Genomic DNA, 16,542 nt, shown 5'->3' on the forward strand with positions numbered 1-16,542 from the left:
GCTAAAGTGGGTGTGCACTGGCTGTAAATGCGGCCATGTGCCAGCTTGACATCCCGGTTGGCTGTGACCCATCGTGGCTGTCAGTGCCCGTTGCTGACATTCCGTTACACCTAGCAATGTCTTCTGGTCAACTGCACACTGCCACCGTCTCCGTGATCAACTGCTGAGACAACTTGCATTCCGGGTTCAAGTCGAGACAAATCCACTTTTTCTTTTTTATTTCCGGGACTTTAGAGGAGAGATCTTCCCGTGGACGAATTCTATGCATTCTTTTTGCAAATACGGGCGGCTAGGTCGCAGCGAGGAGCCCACCACCAGGTTTACTCGGAGTTCTCCATTTCACCAGAACTGCTCGTCTTGTACTGAAATGGGAACGGAATGTCACTTCCTGGTGCTTGCATCTGCTGCAAAAGAGGGCAGGCACTGGCCTTGACGCCCCACGGGCTGCGAATGCAACGCAACAGGGGCAGAGCTTTCAATTCGACTCCCAGCGGCAGGGCTGTAGCCAGCAGGGGGGTTTGGGGGTTTGAACCCCTCCCGAAATCTTTTCCAGGCAGCGCATAAGCAATACTTATTGTTGCTTCCGGCAAAACTACCCCCTTCACAAAACCCACAACCCTCTCCGAAAAAAATTATGGATGCGGCCCTGCTCAGCAGTGTGGTATGTGCCAGGAAGACATTAGGCCTAACATTACGCTTTTTAAGGTCGACATTGTCAACCAGTACCTGCAACATGACGTACAATGAGTGATGTTGCTCGACATGTACCATGCAACCAGCCAATCCTCTGGTACTACAGCAGCAGAAGGGGATGAGGGTATGCACTGGCCGAAAAGGCCTAGCATTGGGGCTATTATGCCTAAGCCTAAATGTAGGCTTAACAAGGGCAACTGGTGAAGGCTCTCGGTCACAGTAATGGGAGAAAGAAAAAACGATGACGAGAGGGTACGCAGCTCCAGAGTGCACACTCTACAGCCCCGCCCAATGGCACAGCAGTTGGCAGCAAGTTTGGTCACTTTGTGCGGCTGCACTTTGTGTTCCTCTTGGGGCCCAGGGCGTATTTATTTCGCAGTTGGGCATTAATGCTTTCATCGCAACTTGTAATATGTACTTGAATGTCCTCGAAACTCTTCTTTTTGCAAGTGGTAAGGGGACTTCGGTATTTGATGAATCGTTTGGGTGTGTGGCCTCAAATCTCTCTAAAGAATAACAGCCGCTGCTACTGCTACTTATTATTGCCGTGGAGAGCTTTTACTGAAAGACAGACAATTCCACAAAGACGTTCAAGCCATACAAGTCTTGGAGTAAAAAAGTGCTGCCAGTTCGGGCATATTTCCCCAGTCAGTGCACACATACTTCAGATTTTGTATTTTGTGCACAATGAATTGAGCCATTTCCCTTTTTCTTTACATTACCTACTATTGCCAAATAGATAAAAACAAGAGGGCCTGATACGATGCCAAATTTAAAAAATTCCAGCTGTGCTTTGCGCGATGCAACCCCTTCATTTCATCGCCTCTATCCTCACCTTCATTGCCGACACCTGTGGCAGGCATCTGCATGACGAGAAACTTATGAACCACAAGCCAAACTTGAAAAGACTAAGAGTTTAAAAAGTGTATGTTTCATATATACAATGCAGGTACACAAGTGAAATAAAACAGCAGAAAAATGTCCTTGTCATCCGTTGCCTCAGGTGACCTAATGCTGGATATCACAGAATGCGATCGCTGCCCCCACATCACACACCAGAGTCGGCAGCAGCCAGCGAACACTTGGCCCGTCTGCAGCCTCGTCGTTCTCGGATGTCCTCCAGCTTGAGGTAGCGCCTCACGCCTGCCCAAGAGTACTCGTTGAGCCCATCAATCTGCGTGCGGCCGTCCTTGCGGGGGTGGCACGCGACCCTCTCCTGGACGACACCGGCCAGGCGCATGAAGTCGTGCATGCTTTCGAAGCTGCGCAGCCCTTGCTGGACTCTGGCAGCCGCCACCTGCACGCTGACGGAGGCCAGTGTGGCAACCTCTTCCACCAGGACAGGGTGCCCGGAGATCGCCTCCAAGGCACGCGCGCGATACCTGCGAAAAGAGTGGGCGCTAAGGGGAAAACTCCTCGCCCAAAGCATCACCCCCGCTAGGCGCTCTAGATCGAGATTAGAAGCACAAATTGTGAATTATAGCGAGAAAGAATTTCTCGACAGCCGCAAGATTCATTGAGAAAGGGGAGCATTTCTTTGGGGGATGGTCAACTTGTACCAACAGGGGCTGACATCTTTTAATAAGGCTGAAAGCATCGACAATTGCTGCCTTCATCCTGGTAGAGTAACGTGCTCATTGTGATAAGTGTACGCATCCGTACATTTTTCCAATGCACCTGGATATGAGCTGAGTTTCAAGGAAGTTCGCAGCTTAAGAAGTAAGTGGCGAGTCACAGTGGTAACAATATTATTCACTACACTACACTCATGGAGTTTTTTTTCTTATCCCGAGCAGAATCATGGGTTCCTAATAAAATTTTGGTTGACTATTCTAAGGAGATGACTCGGCACATTTCACAATGGGGTTTAATGCAACCACTAAATGAGCTTGGAAGCAAGCCAACGTGAAGGGTTCAAGTGCAGAAAATTTTTGAATGACCAATGGTGTATTTTGCTTCCATCGGAAATGTGCGTAATGTGACAGGGTTCCGAATTTAGTTCCTTGCGCAAATCGGCGATAATGGCTTAGCCACAACACTAGCACAGTAGGTCACTCCAACCTACACTCGAACCAATTTCTTGTTCTGCTGACACAACACACAGCCCACCGTCCAGGAGGCTGCTGGTTCCCTGACTGCACGTTATAAGTGACAATAAGATAAAATTACGAGCTGTTTCACTCAACATGAAAGCTCTCGGAAGTGCAGAGCAGTGATTCGCCAGAGGGGCTGTGGTGCTATTATCCGCCATTTGCTACCACTCCTCCCTTGATGAATTGAACAGAGGTTTTGTCCAATGCAATTCAAATTTCCCTCCTTCGCCGTGCTTGGAACAGCACAAGTGGGAGTTCCGTTGTTTTGTGTCGGCTTTCATCTCGCACATGCCAGAGCCTTACTGCGCAGCTTTGAATGCGGCATTTTTTGTCTTCCGCGGCCACTTTTTTCATTTGCTATTGTAAAACCAACCCAATGAGCATTCGTAACTAAAAATGGACACCGGGACTGCCGGTCGATTACCGCAAAGTTCCAAGAGAACGCCCTCCCCCGAAACATGGCCCACCCCCGTTTACGGGTGGAATATTTTAATTCACTAAAGATTCCAAACATCGCACACCCCCTCAAATCAAGGGCTTTAGCATCGACGAGCTAACAAAATAAATGCGAATCACCTTCTCGTGTCGATGTGGTCACTTATTTGTCCTTTCCGCGATTGACCCGAAAGTTTGCCCATCTCGGATTTTTTCTTAATATCTCTGCAGTTTTGGTTGGTGGTGCGGCCACTTTATAAGGAATTCATCGTACTAGCGAACTTTAAGACAAGTACGTAAGTATGCAATTTTTTTGGCAAGTACGTAAGTTTTTGGCGAGGGGAAGGTGGTTGTGCGTGGCTGATGGATGAAACTGTTCACACGTGTGAATTTCATTTCCGCCATGCGATATGGACCGGCGCTGTGATGTGATATGGACGAATTCGTAGCGCAAAGAACGAGGACACACAACACACAGGGTTCGTACGGGCTTCAAAAGCAAAAATTCAAGGGTTTTCAAGGACTTTCAAGGACCAGAAAACACACTTTCAAGGTCCCCATCTTATGTTTTATCTGGGGTTATTTATAACTTTTTCAACAAAATGCAAAATTTTGATATTGGCTAATACCTAAGCACGTTATTGCACATTTAGATAGGTGCTATGGGTTCATGAATGCTCCCCCAGCTTTTTTTTCATAATTTATATTTAAAGGTTTTTCTTTTTTCTTGGTGTTTTGCTGAGGCTGTTTGAATTCAAAACTTAGTTAATGTTGCCTGCATCTCCTGCTTTGTCAGCATGAGTATCAGCTGAAATCACCTCGGCAAGTGTTGCTGCAAAGCAGGATGAACTATGTACACGTCCACCATTTGCACGTAAAAGCAAACGCAGGTGGAGCGTATGAGGCACAGCAAACATGCAATGAAAGGCCATCCACAGACTAGATGGAACATGCAAGATAGAGAACAGAAGCCGGCATTCACGGGAATGGTATCGTGACATGAATTCTATTGAGTGCTGCTCCCAATGTTGCCTCGTAATAACGAGAATCCACAACTCGTACTTTCACGCAATACACTAAAGCTTGATTGTTACAATGTTTCTTTACATGTGTAACACCTAAAATTCACGACGACCACTTTAAATTCTTGTGAAAAGATAGGGCCATTGGTTATCGCCAGAAAAATCGAGGGTTTTCAAGGACCCTTTAAAAATTCCAGGACTTTCCAGGCCTTGAAATTTACACTTCTAAATTCAAGGGATTTCAAGGTTTTCAAGGACCTGTGCGAACCTTGAACACAGCGGTAACTTCCAACTCTTGGAAGTTAGCGCTGTGTTGTGTGTCCTCGTCCTTTGCGCTATGAATTCGTTAAAATTGCCACCCCAACTTTACCAAGGATCCGTACTCGCTGTAATGTGGCCTGTGGTATGAGCGATAGCATTTTGTTTGTTTTCACTGCATTTTTACGATAACACCTTCAAATATCATGTACTTATTGGTGTTTCCCTGTTTTTATGTGGCATAAACTGAGTTGATCTAGCATGTGGTTCATCTTCTCCCTAGCTTTGTCTCTGTCTTAATGTTCGCTAGTCCGATGAATTCCTTAGTAACCAACTCGCCCAACTTGGTGCTTTAGTTGGCCACTTTATAGTCTTTCGCTCCCGACCCGAAAGTTCGCTCGTCCCTTATTCTTCACTCGATATCACTGCACTTTGGGTGGGTGCTCTTTCGGAACTTTATGTACACATATTTTGCCTCAAATATACCTGCAGTTTTCTTTGCTCTAAATAATGGGGGGCATGCATGACAAGTACCAGCGGTTCAGGAGATTCGAACAGTTATGACTGTGTAAACCGCTCGTTCAAGTATGCCGGTAACTCTTGGCCGGAAGGCTGAATCGAGGTATAAGCGGATATCTTTTCGAAGCATCTGCTTGGGTGCGTGACGTTGTGTGGCCCTGTCTGGGTGCGTGATACCGTGACAGCGAACGAGCTACCATGACAAGGCGAGCCCCTAAAGTGCTCTGCGCTTAAAACATTTCTGGGCAAGCAGAGTTCAAGATGTGAGTCTTCAACACCAGGTTCCTCTCTAGCGGTGAAAGGCAAGTACAGTAGAATCCCGCAGTTACGTTCCTCACTGTTGCATTTTCCTGGCTGTTACGCTGTTTGTCATCGATCCCGGCACATAGCTCCCATAGGATATAATGCATTGCGAACCCCGCTGTAACGTCGCAACTGTGGGCCCGTTCCCGTATGATGAGTCGCAACCTGTCACTCCGAAGCCGCTTGGGCACCGCTATTTTGGCTTTTGATGAGTCTTAGCCAAGCTTTGTTACTGAACTGGCTACAAGAAGCTGCAAGCGAGTTGGAGAGGCCATCACTAGATGGACATCCGTCCAGAGTGCTATCACCATCATCACTGCGCTTACAACAGAAGCTTCCCTTTGGAACGCCGAAAGTGCATGATGTTAGCGCCGCCGCACTGTTATAATGGTGCCTTTGAGCGTTTCTTGATTTGGCCAGTTGGCAAAGAGCGTGGCCTCCCAGTACCGCGGCACGGGCCGGTGCTGCCGCCGACCAGGCCGTGACGCGCGGTAGCGTTGAGATCAGTCTCGGCGCGTCGTTTGCTGCTCCCTTCGTGCCACTCTCGGCGCTTTCTACACCACCCATGCGGTCACTTGTGCCAGTTTTGTCGCACAAAGCCCATCATTTTGGCAGGATGCAACACTCCCTTTGGGTTGTTTTCTGCATGACTTTGGCGTCTTTGTTTCGACTGTTGCTCAGGTATGTTAGGGGAAATAAGTGGCACCGCGCTCTCCCTCAGGGTCCACCTGCCTCGCGGTATCCTTAGTTAGACCATTTACGATGTAACAGTTGACGATGTCTGAAGGCTATTAATGAATGTGACAGCCGTGTGTTTGCGACGTAACCTTGAAGTTTTTCCGCGGAATCGCGCTTTCCCACGCCTTCATTCCGCCAGGATCTTACGGCGCCTTCAAGAAATGCCGCGGCACAGACTTTGCCGCTGCCGAAGCAACCCCAAACAGCAGCCCGGCGCGCAGCACGTCAACCAACCGCACCAGCACTTTAGATCCGCTAAAATATGTACGCACAATGGCAGCACAGAGTTAATACTTTAATATAGACATGATTGCAACAATGGAGCTCTAGATAGGGGGTGATTTAATGACACCAGTTAGACGCCGGCCCATTTTCGTGGCTTTCCTCACTTTTACGTTTTCCCAACTGTTACGTTTTTCTTTCCCGGTTCGGTGAAAAAAGTATTAAAAGGGTTCCACTGTACATAACTTCAAGGATTACGATGAACACACACTGAGCCCCAAAACATGCTGCCTTTCTCAGACAGTATCGAAGATGTAGAAGGGGCAGTCCACAGAAAAGGCTTCATGCACGCCCTCTGGTGGCAGTTAAGCGTACCTGTCGCAGACGGCTCCGGTCACGTACTGAGCAGCTCGCGCGACCATCCGGCAGTTCCGTCCGACCACGTCCTGAATGGCAAACCAGTCTCTGTCCAGGTCTTGATACCCCGCGTCCTTCAACGTGACCTCGATGAGTCTACGGTCTTGGGCAATGCCCGAGGACAGGCCCCGCACGATAGCCCTGGCGACAGACTTCTCTCGAGTGCTGAAGCGGACTTTGCAGACGTTCGGACTGGCCCACACGGTGTTCACCAAATCGTTGGCCACTTCTTTACTGATGCGCTCTGGCTGCAGGCCCAAGTCCCTGATGCTCTTGTTCTCCATCAGTGCCTGGGCTATGATGGTCCAGAACCAGTCCGGCGGAGTATTCAACTCCGCCATCACACGGTCGTACTGTGCGCTCACGTGGAAAGTCCTCAGTGTTGTGGTGGAGGCAATGTAGTCACCAAGGGCTGACATCAGGGTGGGCTCCAAGCAGTACAGGTCTGCTGGCACATCCAGATACGTGACTGGGCCGCACGAGGGCAAGACTTGCAGAAGCCTTGAAAGTCGGCCTCTGCCCACCTCCAAATCTGGTTCTGCATACAACTCCGACAGCCTGCTGCCTTCGAGCTTAATGGGCCAGAAATCTATGAGCAAGGGAAGGTTCTTAGAGCGCACGTCTCTAAAAAAAACCCTGTCCTCCACTTTGCTTGCCTTGATGGCGTCACAGACTTCGCGCATAAATCCAGCTTCAATGAAAAACACCTCGATGGTGACTCTCCTCAGGGCCGGTTTCTGCGCCAGTGCAGCGAAGAACAGTGCCCACATTTCGTCGTCCCATATGTGCAAGGGAAGCGTGATGTCTTCCAGAGTTTCGTTGCGCAGAAGCGCTAGAGCGCACTTATTGTGATAGCCGTCAGCAAAATCCCACTGCGTTGAGAGCATGTGGAAGCTAGAGAGGACTGAATTGTCTCTCCACACCAACGCTATTGGACCGGCTGCATCATCCAATCTAAGATTTACAAGACGCACTTCTGAGATGGACTGGTTCTGAGACAGACCCAACAGACACATGTACAAACAATCCTGGGATGGCCGGCTGGACAGCTGAAGAGTCAGCACACTCGGGGCAATTGTACTCATCACGTGCATTGCCATTTTTGGGCACTGCAGTTTCGCCAAAGCAGAATCGTGGATCGAGAGCTCGTTTAGGGCGGGGGCTGCAGTCAGTGCTTCGAAGAAATCACGGGCGGTCTGGCGGTTTTTCCAGCGCAATGAAGAAATCCTGAGGGAAGCCAACAACTTCGCTCTCTGAAGAAGCAGAGGCAGAGAGGCCGCGAGCTGGACTTGGAACCTAACTTCTCCTGTGCACTCAAACTCCCTGAGCTGCGTAAGGGTAGAGATGACTTCGCTGAGGCCACTGTGTGTGTGCAGACTAAAGGTGGAGACCGTCAACGACTTGACAAAAGGACTGTCCCGAAGCGCGTTGGCTACAATCGCTGGGTGTGCGTTCCAAGTGCTACCCTGGATGTCGAGGACTGCCACGCAACGATGAGTCTTCAGCAGCCAATACACGAGTGCCGCTGCTTGTTCAAACTCGTCCCTTGAGGCCCGGTACGTGCGAACACCCTGGCAAGCAGACAGGGACAGTTGCCCATGTACTCCCGGCGTCTCTTGGAGCTCGAGATGCGCCTTGCACAGGAATTCGTTCCACACAGGCAGGTGGCGGACGATCTGACACGTGTTGTTGTGCGTTGCTGTGCAGGCGATGCGATAGTCGATGGAGGCACCTGTGAAACTGCCTCTGGCGCCATCCAGGTTGGCAAGGTCAATGCCAGCTGAAAATGCTGCACACCCTTGAAGAGCTTCAGCTTTCCTCTTGCGGCCTGCATACCAAAGGCAGAGAAGCGTACAAGAGCTTCGCTTGAGTTATCCCCCAAAAAAAATGTTGATTGGGGAAAAAAAAAAAAAAAAAAAAAAAAAAAAAAAAAAAAAAAAAGAAGAAGAAAGAAACACTGAACCACGAGCAAGGCAGTGTGCTACCAAGAAAGAGTAAAATCTGAATTTATATTGACGTATTGTTGCTTGCATGCAGAATTTTGTGCATGTTCCAAAGGTTCTATCAATTAGTCATAGTGTTCACTTCTGCTGCCGCAACATAAGACAAGACCAACAGCAGCTACTGAGACTGACAGGGTCCACGGCATGTCCTGAGAAACCACTATGAATATTGGCCCAGCCTAGAGCCACTAAATAAGAAAACTCATCTAGTGGCTCTAGCTCAGCCAAGTCCACTCAAGCTCTCTGACTGTACTCTAACAGGGGTTCGCACAGGCTTCAAAAGCAAAAATTCAAGGGTTTTCAAGGACTTTCAAGGACCAGAAAACACATTTTCAAGGTCCCCATCTAATGTGTTATCTGAGATTATCTATAGCTTTTTCAACACAATGCAAGTTTTTATTGCACAATACCTAAGCACAATATTGCACATTTAGATAGCCACTAACAGGTGCGTGAATGTCCCCCCAGCTTTATTTTTTGGTATTTCATAGTTTGTATCTAGAGGTTTTTCTTTTTTCCTGGTGTTTTGCTGAGGCTGTTTGATTTCAAAACTTCGTTAATGTTGCCTGCATGTCCTGCTTTGTCAGCAAGAGTATCAGTTGAAACTGAATCAGCAAGTGTTGCTCTAAGGCAGGACGAACTACGCACACGTCCACCATTAGCACGTAAAAGCAAACACAGATGGAGCGTATGAGGCACAGCAAACATGCAATGAGCAAACACGTCCACAGACTTGGAAGATGCAAGATAGACAACAGAAGCTGGCTTTCACTGGATTGTATTGTGACCTGGATTGGATTGAGAAAAGCCTGCTCCCAATGTTGCCTCGTAATAATGAAAATCCACAAAACTTTTTGAAATTTCAAGCAATACACTGAAGCTTGATTGACACAATGTTTCTTTAGATTTGTTAACACGTAAAATCCACGACAAACGCTTTAAATTCTTTTGAAAAGACAGGGCCATTGATTCTCTCCATAAAAATCAAGGATATTCAAGGATCATTTTAAATTCCAGGACTTTCCAGGCCTTGAAATTGACACTTCTGAATTCAAGGGTTTTCAAGGTTTTCCAGGACCTGTGCAAACCCTGTCATGCAAGGGCGTGGGGAAACATCTCAGCAGCTAGTCCATGCCAACCAACACCCACTGCTATGAGGTTTACCACATAGCACTCAGGGCCTCATCAAAACAATTACTTAGAGCCTGGCGATACTTTTCAGCGACTGCTTTACTGCTATTTGCTTTCATTTCTTCGTCTTCTTGTGTGAAGCACGTCAGTAGGCTTGTTTAATGTTACTGTGTTTGCGTAAGTGTGACATACCCCTGTCATAAGGCAGATCTAATGACATTTAGAGCAAGTGTCATTAATTTGGCGCTACAAGAGAATACCGAATGACATTTCAGGTGAATGACATTACCAGCTAACTGAGTTCCAGGACCTCAGTTAGCGGCCAAACGAGTAGCCTCGACAGCAGTTGTGCATCACTACACAAGAACATTTAGTAATAAGCCAAAGAATGCTGTTTCTAAAAACAGTCAGTAAACTTATATTTTTCTCTTTGTGTTGTTGTTGTTCAAATAAAGAAAGGCAAACAAGTACCAGCAAAAAAGAAAATCTCGTCCTTAGTGCACGTGCTACCCTAATGCGGATTTTTGCGGACTTGTCTTGCTTGTGAAGTCTACCGATGCCACCTAAAAAGGTAATTTTATTTTTATTTTGGAAAAAAAAAAATTCCTTTGTTATGTTGTTTAAAATCATGTGTGAAAACATTCTAGATGCGCTATAAATATAATTTTGTGGTTTTGAGGCCTCGCTAATCCGGACTGCTATCGCAATCAAATGATATTTGTTTCGCCGTGTAGACCCGCACAGCCAAGCCGAATGTCATTAACAGCTAATGAATGATCATTCACTTGAATGACATTACAGTTGCCGTGTGACAGGGGTATTAATGTTCACTTTGGAAAAACTCCCCCCCCCCCCCCCCCCCCCCCCCCCCCCCCCCCGACAATTCTGACCACTCACGGCCATCATGTTCACCTGTCACGGGTCAGTCGTCAGGCCACTTCTTGCTCCATTCTGGCACACTGCCCGCTTAGCGCTGCAGTTACTGCACTTGGCTGTTGCTCTCACAACCAGCGTCCACAATCCAATCGAGCCCCAATGCGTTCTTTAAAGGGACCCAGAAAAGCTTTGTGAAGGTGGCAATCGAATGCATTCAGGTGGTAGAACACATAACGGGGGATTTTTGAGTCAAGTGTGAGCCCCATACGTTGTAGGGATAATTTGTAAACAATTTTTGAAGATCGCCTTTCTCAGCCGATGAGCGCGCCGCCGCAGCGAGCCTACCGCGGCTGACGCTTTGGCGAGGCGCCCACCTGATTTGGCCGATCGTCGGTCGCCGGCAACGTCACTGCCATTGGCTTCCGGCTGCTCTTCCTCCTTCCTGCGCGATCCCAAGGCAAAGGCGGGTCCGAGGCGATTGACACGTGCCTAGGCGCAGGAATGTAGCTAGCGGAGAACGGAAGTCGAGCGTCGCGATGTCACATGGCTATTCCCAGTGTTTCCAGCTGCTTTGAAAGAAGCAGAGAGGGAGGAGGAATCGATCGGCAAGGGGGGAGAGGTGCACTTAATTGCTTCTCGCACAGCTAATACTGAATGTAGATCAATAATTCCAACGGCAATGCATCGCTATATTGGTACTACGCGACAATAAAGGCCTTTTGTGACTTTTACAAAAGGCTTTTCTGGGTCCCTTTAACCCTTTGAGGGTCATGGCCGTACATGTATGGCATCGGCAAACACTTTCAAAATGGTCAATGATGTACATGTACGGCATTGCTTGTATCTTTATCCTTAAAAAGTGCACCTTTTTCGACAACTTCTCTTGCTTGGCATGTGCTGCCACACTTCAGAAATACGTCAAATTTCTTTCTTGAGCCGATGGCTCTTCTTTTGATTTTTATGATTTACTTCAGCGGCACGCCGGCTATCGCTTGTGCATCTGCTGAACGAGGGGGCACGCTGGGTATCGCCCACCTGGCACCTCTCCCTTCTTGTGCCTGCCACAGACCAAGGTCACCTGCGAAACTGATGAGGCTCTTTTCTCCTTTTTTTTTTGTATTTTATGAGCGGTGCGCCGTCTATCGCTCCCGCATACAGTCCCACGCGCCCGCGTGCGCGCAGCCGCTGGTTTCGGTATCGTCCTCCGGGCGCTTCCCGCTTTTTGCACCCGTGAAACTGATGTCTATCTGATTTTGATTGACTCAAAAGGTGCCAGCTTGTTACTCTCTCATTTTTATTTAGAATTCTTGTGTTACTCATGAATAAACCACACGTATGTAACAACCCAAACGATTTTTGTCACTTTATAGTGGCCCTAAAAAAATTACGATAATTTTTTTCTCGAAATAGATTCATCCGGAGAATTTAAATCGGCAATAAAAAAAACGACGCTGGGGGGTCGCATTAGGCGAAAAAATTCGACCCTCAAAGGGCTAATTTATCCTCTTTACAGCAGAGGCTGTTTTGGTGCCATTCATGTTGACGATGACTACTATTACTTTTAGTGTTCGACAAGACATGTAAAGCTTTCGGCCTGGGGAAAGCTATGCAGCCATCGTCAGTGACCAACAGAACCCAGACTGCCTCTAAAGGCTGGTGCTGCTAGCATCATTTAGCAACATTTCCTACCTCGCACAGTCATGGGCCAATCGTCTACTGCAGGAGCACAAATGGAAACTGTAGACAGGAAATTAGTGTGATATTCAACGATAGGGCATGACCACCAGGCAAGAGGACAGGCCGACCCCTCACAAGCTGGGCACAGGTGTGAGATGGCAACTTCCTGGCTTGAATCTGTGCCCTTCGCTGCCCGTGGAAAGGAGCCATGGCAGGAACCCGGTTCCTTACCACTTTTGGGTGCTTTCTTGTCATCCTTTCCTGGGTTGGCCCCGTCCACAGGTGGCGTTGAGTCTTGGCTTGGTGCGGCCGCTCCCAGAAAGGCAGGCTCCTGAAAAGACACAATTTCAACATTGTAAGCTCAATGCGCCAAGGCTGCACCAAGGCTTGAGGAACGCCGTAGCGGAGGGCTCCAAATTAATTTTTACCACTTGAGGATCTTCAACGCACACTGAAATGTTGACACATGGGGGGCGTTTTTGCTTTATGCCTCCTTCAGAAAAGCGGCCGCCTCGGCCGGGAATCAAAACCGTGTCCTAGGCCTCAGCCGTACAACGGCGTATCCTCTGCGACACTACGGTGTCTAGGAATGGATACAGACAGTGCACGATACGAGCAATTTGGGAGTCAATGGCTGAGCCATTTGTACAGTAGTAGTTGTAGTAGCAGCAGTAAACTTTATTTTGTGAAAAGGGGTGAGGGAAAAGGGGGAGAGATCAAGGGTGGGACGCAAATTCCAGGACCCCAGAAGCTATTTGGCCATCCCTGGCCCTACTAAGCAGCGCAAGCTGCTGTGCAGGGTCCGAGCTGGACAGGGCTTCCTCCCAGGACTCTGACGAGGTTTGGTGGCTATTTTTGTCCCAAGTAATTGGGCAATTCCAGACTGCATGGAATAAATCGGCCTTCTGGTAACATTGCTTCCAGTCCTCACTATACTTTTCTGGGAACATTAGTGAGAGTCTGGGCTTATGTAAGCAGGTGCTCGCCTGTATTTTTCCAAAATTTCTCGCTTCTTCAGCAGTTAGGCTGGGGTGTGGCATAGGCATTGATCTTCGGTGAAGCCTGTAGGACGTTAACCTGTCCGTGCCTTTACAGTAAGCAGGGAGGGCGTACGAATGTTGCGGGTCTCTGCGGTCTATGGTAGTCCTCGCAAGAGAATCGGCCGCCTCGTGACCCTCTAGCCCCTGGTGGGCGGGAGTCCAGACAAGCGTGTGGTTCTGTTTTAGAATTTTTGGAAGAAGTCTTTCAGCATTCCTTGGGACGATGCCGCAGATGAAGTTCCTTATGGCCCTAGTCGTGTCAGTGATAATTATTGAGTCCTTATTCTTGAATTCAGCCCATCTGATAGCTGGTACGATGGCAGCATTTGTCCAGCAGAGGACAGAAATAGGTTGCTGATGATGATAGTTGTGATGTCCACACAATGTGTACGGGGGTCACCTTGTGAGTGACAAGCGTTACGGGAAACGTGCTACGGGAAAAGTTTAGACATCCCCACACCAACAGCGCGCTCTTTCAGGGCAGTTAGTCCAGAGCATATAGTCTAAAACACTTGTCTGCTCTTCACAAGGTACAAATCTAGTACAAATTACAAAAAAAAAAAGAAGAAAAATCTGCTCTTGCATGGCACTCTGTTCACTGTCTGCAGAAATTTTGTACTGATATCTGAACAACAATGCCATCAGTGGAGAGTACTAGTTAGAAAAATAAAAAAATAAGAATATAAATAAAAATATAACAAATAAAAATAAAATGGATAAAATCGGGCCGTCAACAATGTTGTGCAAGTGCAAATGGCTTATAGATCGGTTGGAACTGCCTAACATTTTAATATTTGTGAATATTAGAATTGCCAGTAATTATCCCAGGGCACACAAAATATATCATTAGGGACGATTTCTGGTGGTATATTCATTGTTTGCTACAAGCACTGAATTTGCGAAATGAGTCACCCTGACTGCGTCAAAGGCGTGCTCTTAGTCGCCACCTCATCGTCCAATTCTTGAACCCATGCCCCATGAACGCAAAACAATATGGTGCCATCAGAAGTTAGGCAGCATGCTTTTTTTTCTCCGTTTCTGTGAGCTGGTTTTCTCCAAGAAAGCATTATTAACTCTACAGTATGCCTTCTGAGAACGTGCACGCATTTCCCACGCAAGCACTGACCGCAGCAGCAAGCAATTACGTGCCGCAATGCTCTCAGCACAACCAACAGGTGCGGCGGCGGTTGTACTTGCAGTTCTTACAGCGCTCTTCGAGCCTAAGTACGCAAAACATATTACAAGAGGCCCAATCCTTGCTGAAAGCCCGCCGCACGTGTCTACACAAACAGTCTCTGCATTCGGGAGATTAAACGCGCTCACCTGACGCGGCACCGCATTGAAGGGTTGTACTAGACACCATAGTTGTACCGCAACAGCGTCGTCGGCCATGCTGCAGATCTCTCCCTGCAACAGGTTGTGCTGCCTGTAAACACTCGCAATGCGTTCGCGTCCGTGAAAAAACCAGACTGCCGATGGAAAAACAGGGGTATTATTATGCTTCAACGACACTTGCAAAAGACAAGACACATCCAGTGACCAATAATCGTAGTTCGCGAGCAGAGCTGTTGTTTATTGCGACACACAGCTCCAATTCACGTACTGCAGTAGAATGGAGAATTCGGCTAGCTGGTTCATCTTGGTGTTCATAGCGCTTGCAACACAGGGACGAAGAAAGAAAGACGTAGCGGCGCTAACTCAACCAGAAGCGGTTGGTCCGGTTGCGTTAAATCCGACTGCTTCCACGGCGGCCATGATGGAACACTAATTAGACCATTACCTCCGCCTCGTCCTGCACGAGTGCAGGGTAGTTCTGCAGGCGGCAATGTTACAACTCACGTGCACCCGACTCATAGAAGCACATGCCGCTCTGCGACGTCTGCTACGAGTCCAGCAAAGATTGGAGACTCATTTTTGAGAAGCGGCTACCCAACATAATACCTGATCATCATTGCAAAGCGCCAGGCTAGACAACCCGTGTTGAGCGGAGCACGCTCGACGCTTGGCCTTATGCCCGGCGCTGACAGCGCACTGGAGAATGTTCACACGACAAAGCAGATGGTTAGCTCGATGGCGTACTGCGAATGCGGTTGCTAAGCGCTTGTAATTGGTTGGCAATACCCGGTACTCACCTCGAACAAACAGCGACGCTACGACCGACGGGATGAAAAACGCGCTAAAATTCCACGAACGCGCGAGCACAGCGCGAGCGTACTCTTGTCAGCGGGCCGAAGTTGCGTATCTCAAAACCAGCTACATCCGAAAACTGCCGAAACATACTCGTTCCCTCGTTCCAAACATGTCGGAGGCAAAAGCAAAGGGCTAAGACTTCAGAATTCCGCTGTAGTTTTATTCAAATCCCGCTCCGGCGGGGCAGGATAGGGCTGAGAGTACGAACGCTGTGTTATAGACAAGCCTTTTACCGGCTGTACGTCCACTCTACCTATCTAGTAACGTTGGTCCACTCTCACGTCGCTATAAATAAAATGTAAACCAAATCATAACCGAAATGTTTAATTAAAGTGAAAGTGATTGTGCCCGTAGGGGACTGTAGACAAATCGAGAGTGGGAAGGGGGGCTTTTAGCTTATAGCGCGCATCCGTACGGGAGAAGGTAGGCTGCCGGGCGGTAACAGCGATATTCCGTGCTCCTTGTTCACGGCAGTGAAGATAGGCGGCTGAATGCCAGCGAAAATGGGTTGTCTCGGGCTGGCGGCCAGCACTCTGGTGTATGGGCTCCTGCCTTTTGGCTGTCTCTGGCTCTCAGCTGTATGGAAGTTATGCCAATAAACTTTTACTCCTTACTCCTGGCGGGAACAGCCTAGCAGACGACTGTTGCACTGGCGGGATTGTTCTGCGCATGCCGACCTGCCTCGCTCGTGTCGCCGCTTTCTAGCACGACGAGGTGCTGACCCATCCGCCGGTCGACGCTTTAAAAAAACAACAAAAACGCCGGCTGTAGTACATCTCGGTCAGTCAAGCCGCTACTGCCGCTACTCTTAAAATTAGCGCCATTTTAGACGAGGTGGCGCATCAGTCGGTGGAGTAAACGAACTGCGTTTCGCGCAAACATTTCGCATTCATGGCATGCGTTAGTATTGTCGCAGTTTTGCTAA

At 48.3% G+C, this 16,542-nt stretch overlaps 1 protein-coding gene across 4 annotated transcripts; it reads right to left on the reverse strand.

The window, feature by feature from the left end:
- Positions 1 to 1,229: 1,229 nt before the first annotated feature.
- On the reverse strand, positions 1,230 to 16,303 carry LOC144142418 (uncharacterized). Of its 4 annotated transcripts, none has more exons than XM_077673917.1 (5): positions 16,232 to 16,303; positions 14,751 to 14,834; positions 12,619 to 12,718; positions 6,659 to 8,528; positions 1,230 to 2,075 (listed from the first exon to the last, which is right to left on the reverse strand). In XM_077673917.1, the coding sequence occupies exons 1-5, from the start codon at positions 16,286 to 16,288 to the stop codon at positions 1,742 to 1,744; spliced, it is 2,445 nt and encodes an 814-aa protein (XP_077530043.1). In that variant the 5' UTR covers positions 16,289 to 16,303; the 3' UTR covers positions 1,230 to 1,741. The 4 variants fall into 4 exon arrangements, with proteins under 4 accessions (XP_077530043.1, XP_077530044.1, XP_077530045.1 ...); XM_077673918.1 differs by lacking the exon at positions 16,232 to 16,303 and adding an exon at positions 15,560 to 15,696; XM_077673919.1 differs by lacking the exon at positions 16,232 to 16,303 and adding an exon at positions 15,369 to 15,495.
- Positions 16,304 to 16,542: the final 239 nt, after the last annotated feature.

This window comes from Haemaphysalis longicornis, unplaced genomic scaffold (assembly GCF_048455015.1).
Source record: "Haemaphysalis longicornis isolate Haplotype H1 unplaced genomic scaffold, Haemaphysalis longicornis Haplotype H1 scaffold_6, whole genome shotgun sequence".
Classification (NCBI taxonomy): domain Eukaryota; kingdom Metazoa; phylum Arthropoda; class Arachnida; order Ixodida; family Ixodidae; genus Haemaphysalis; species Haemaphysalis longicornis.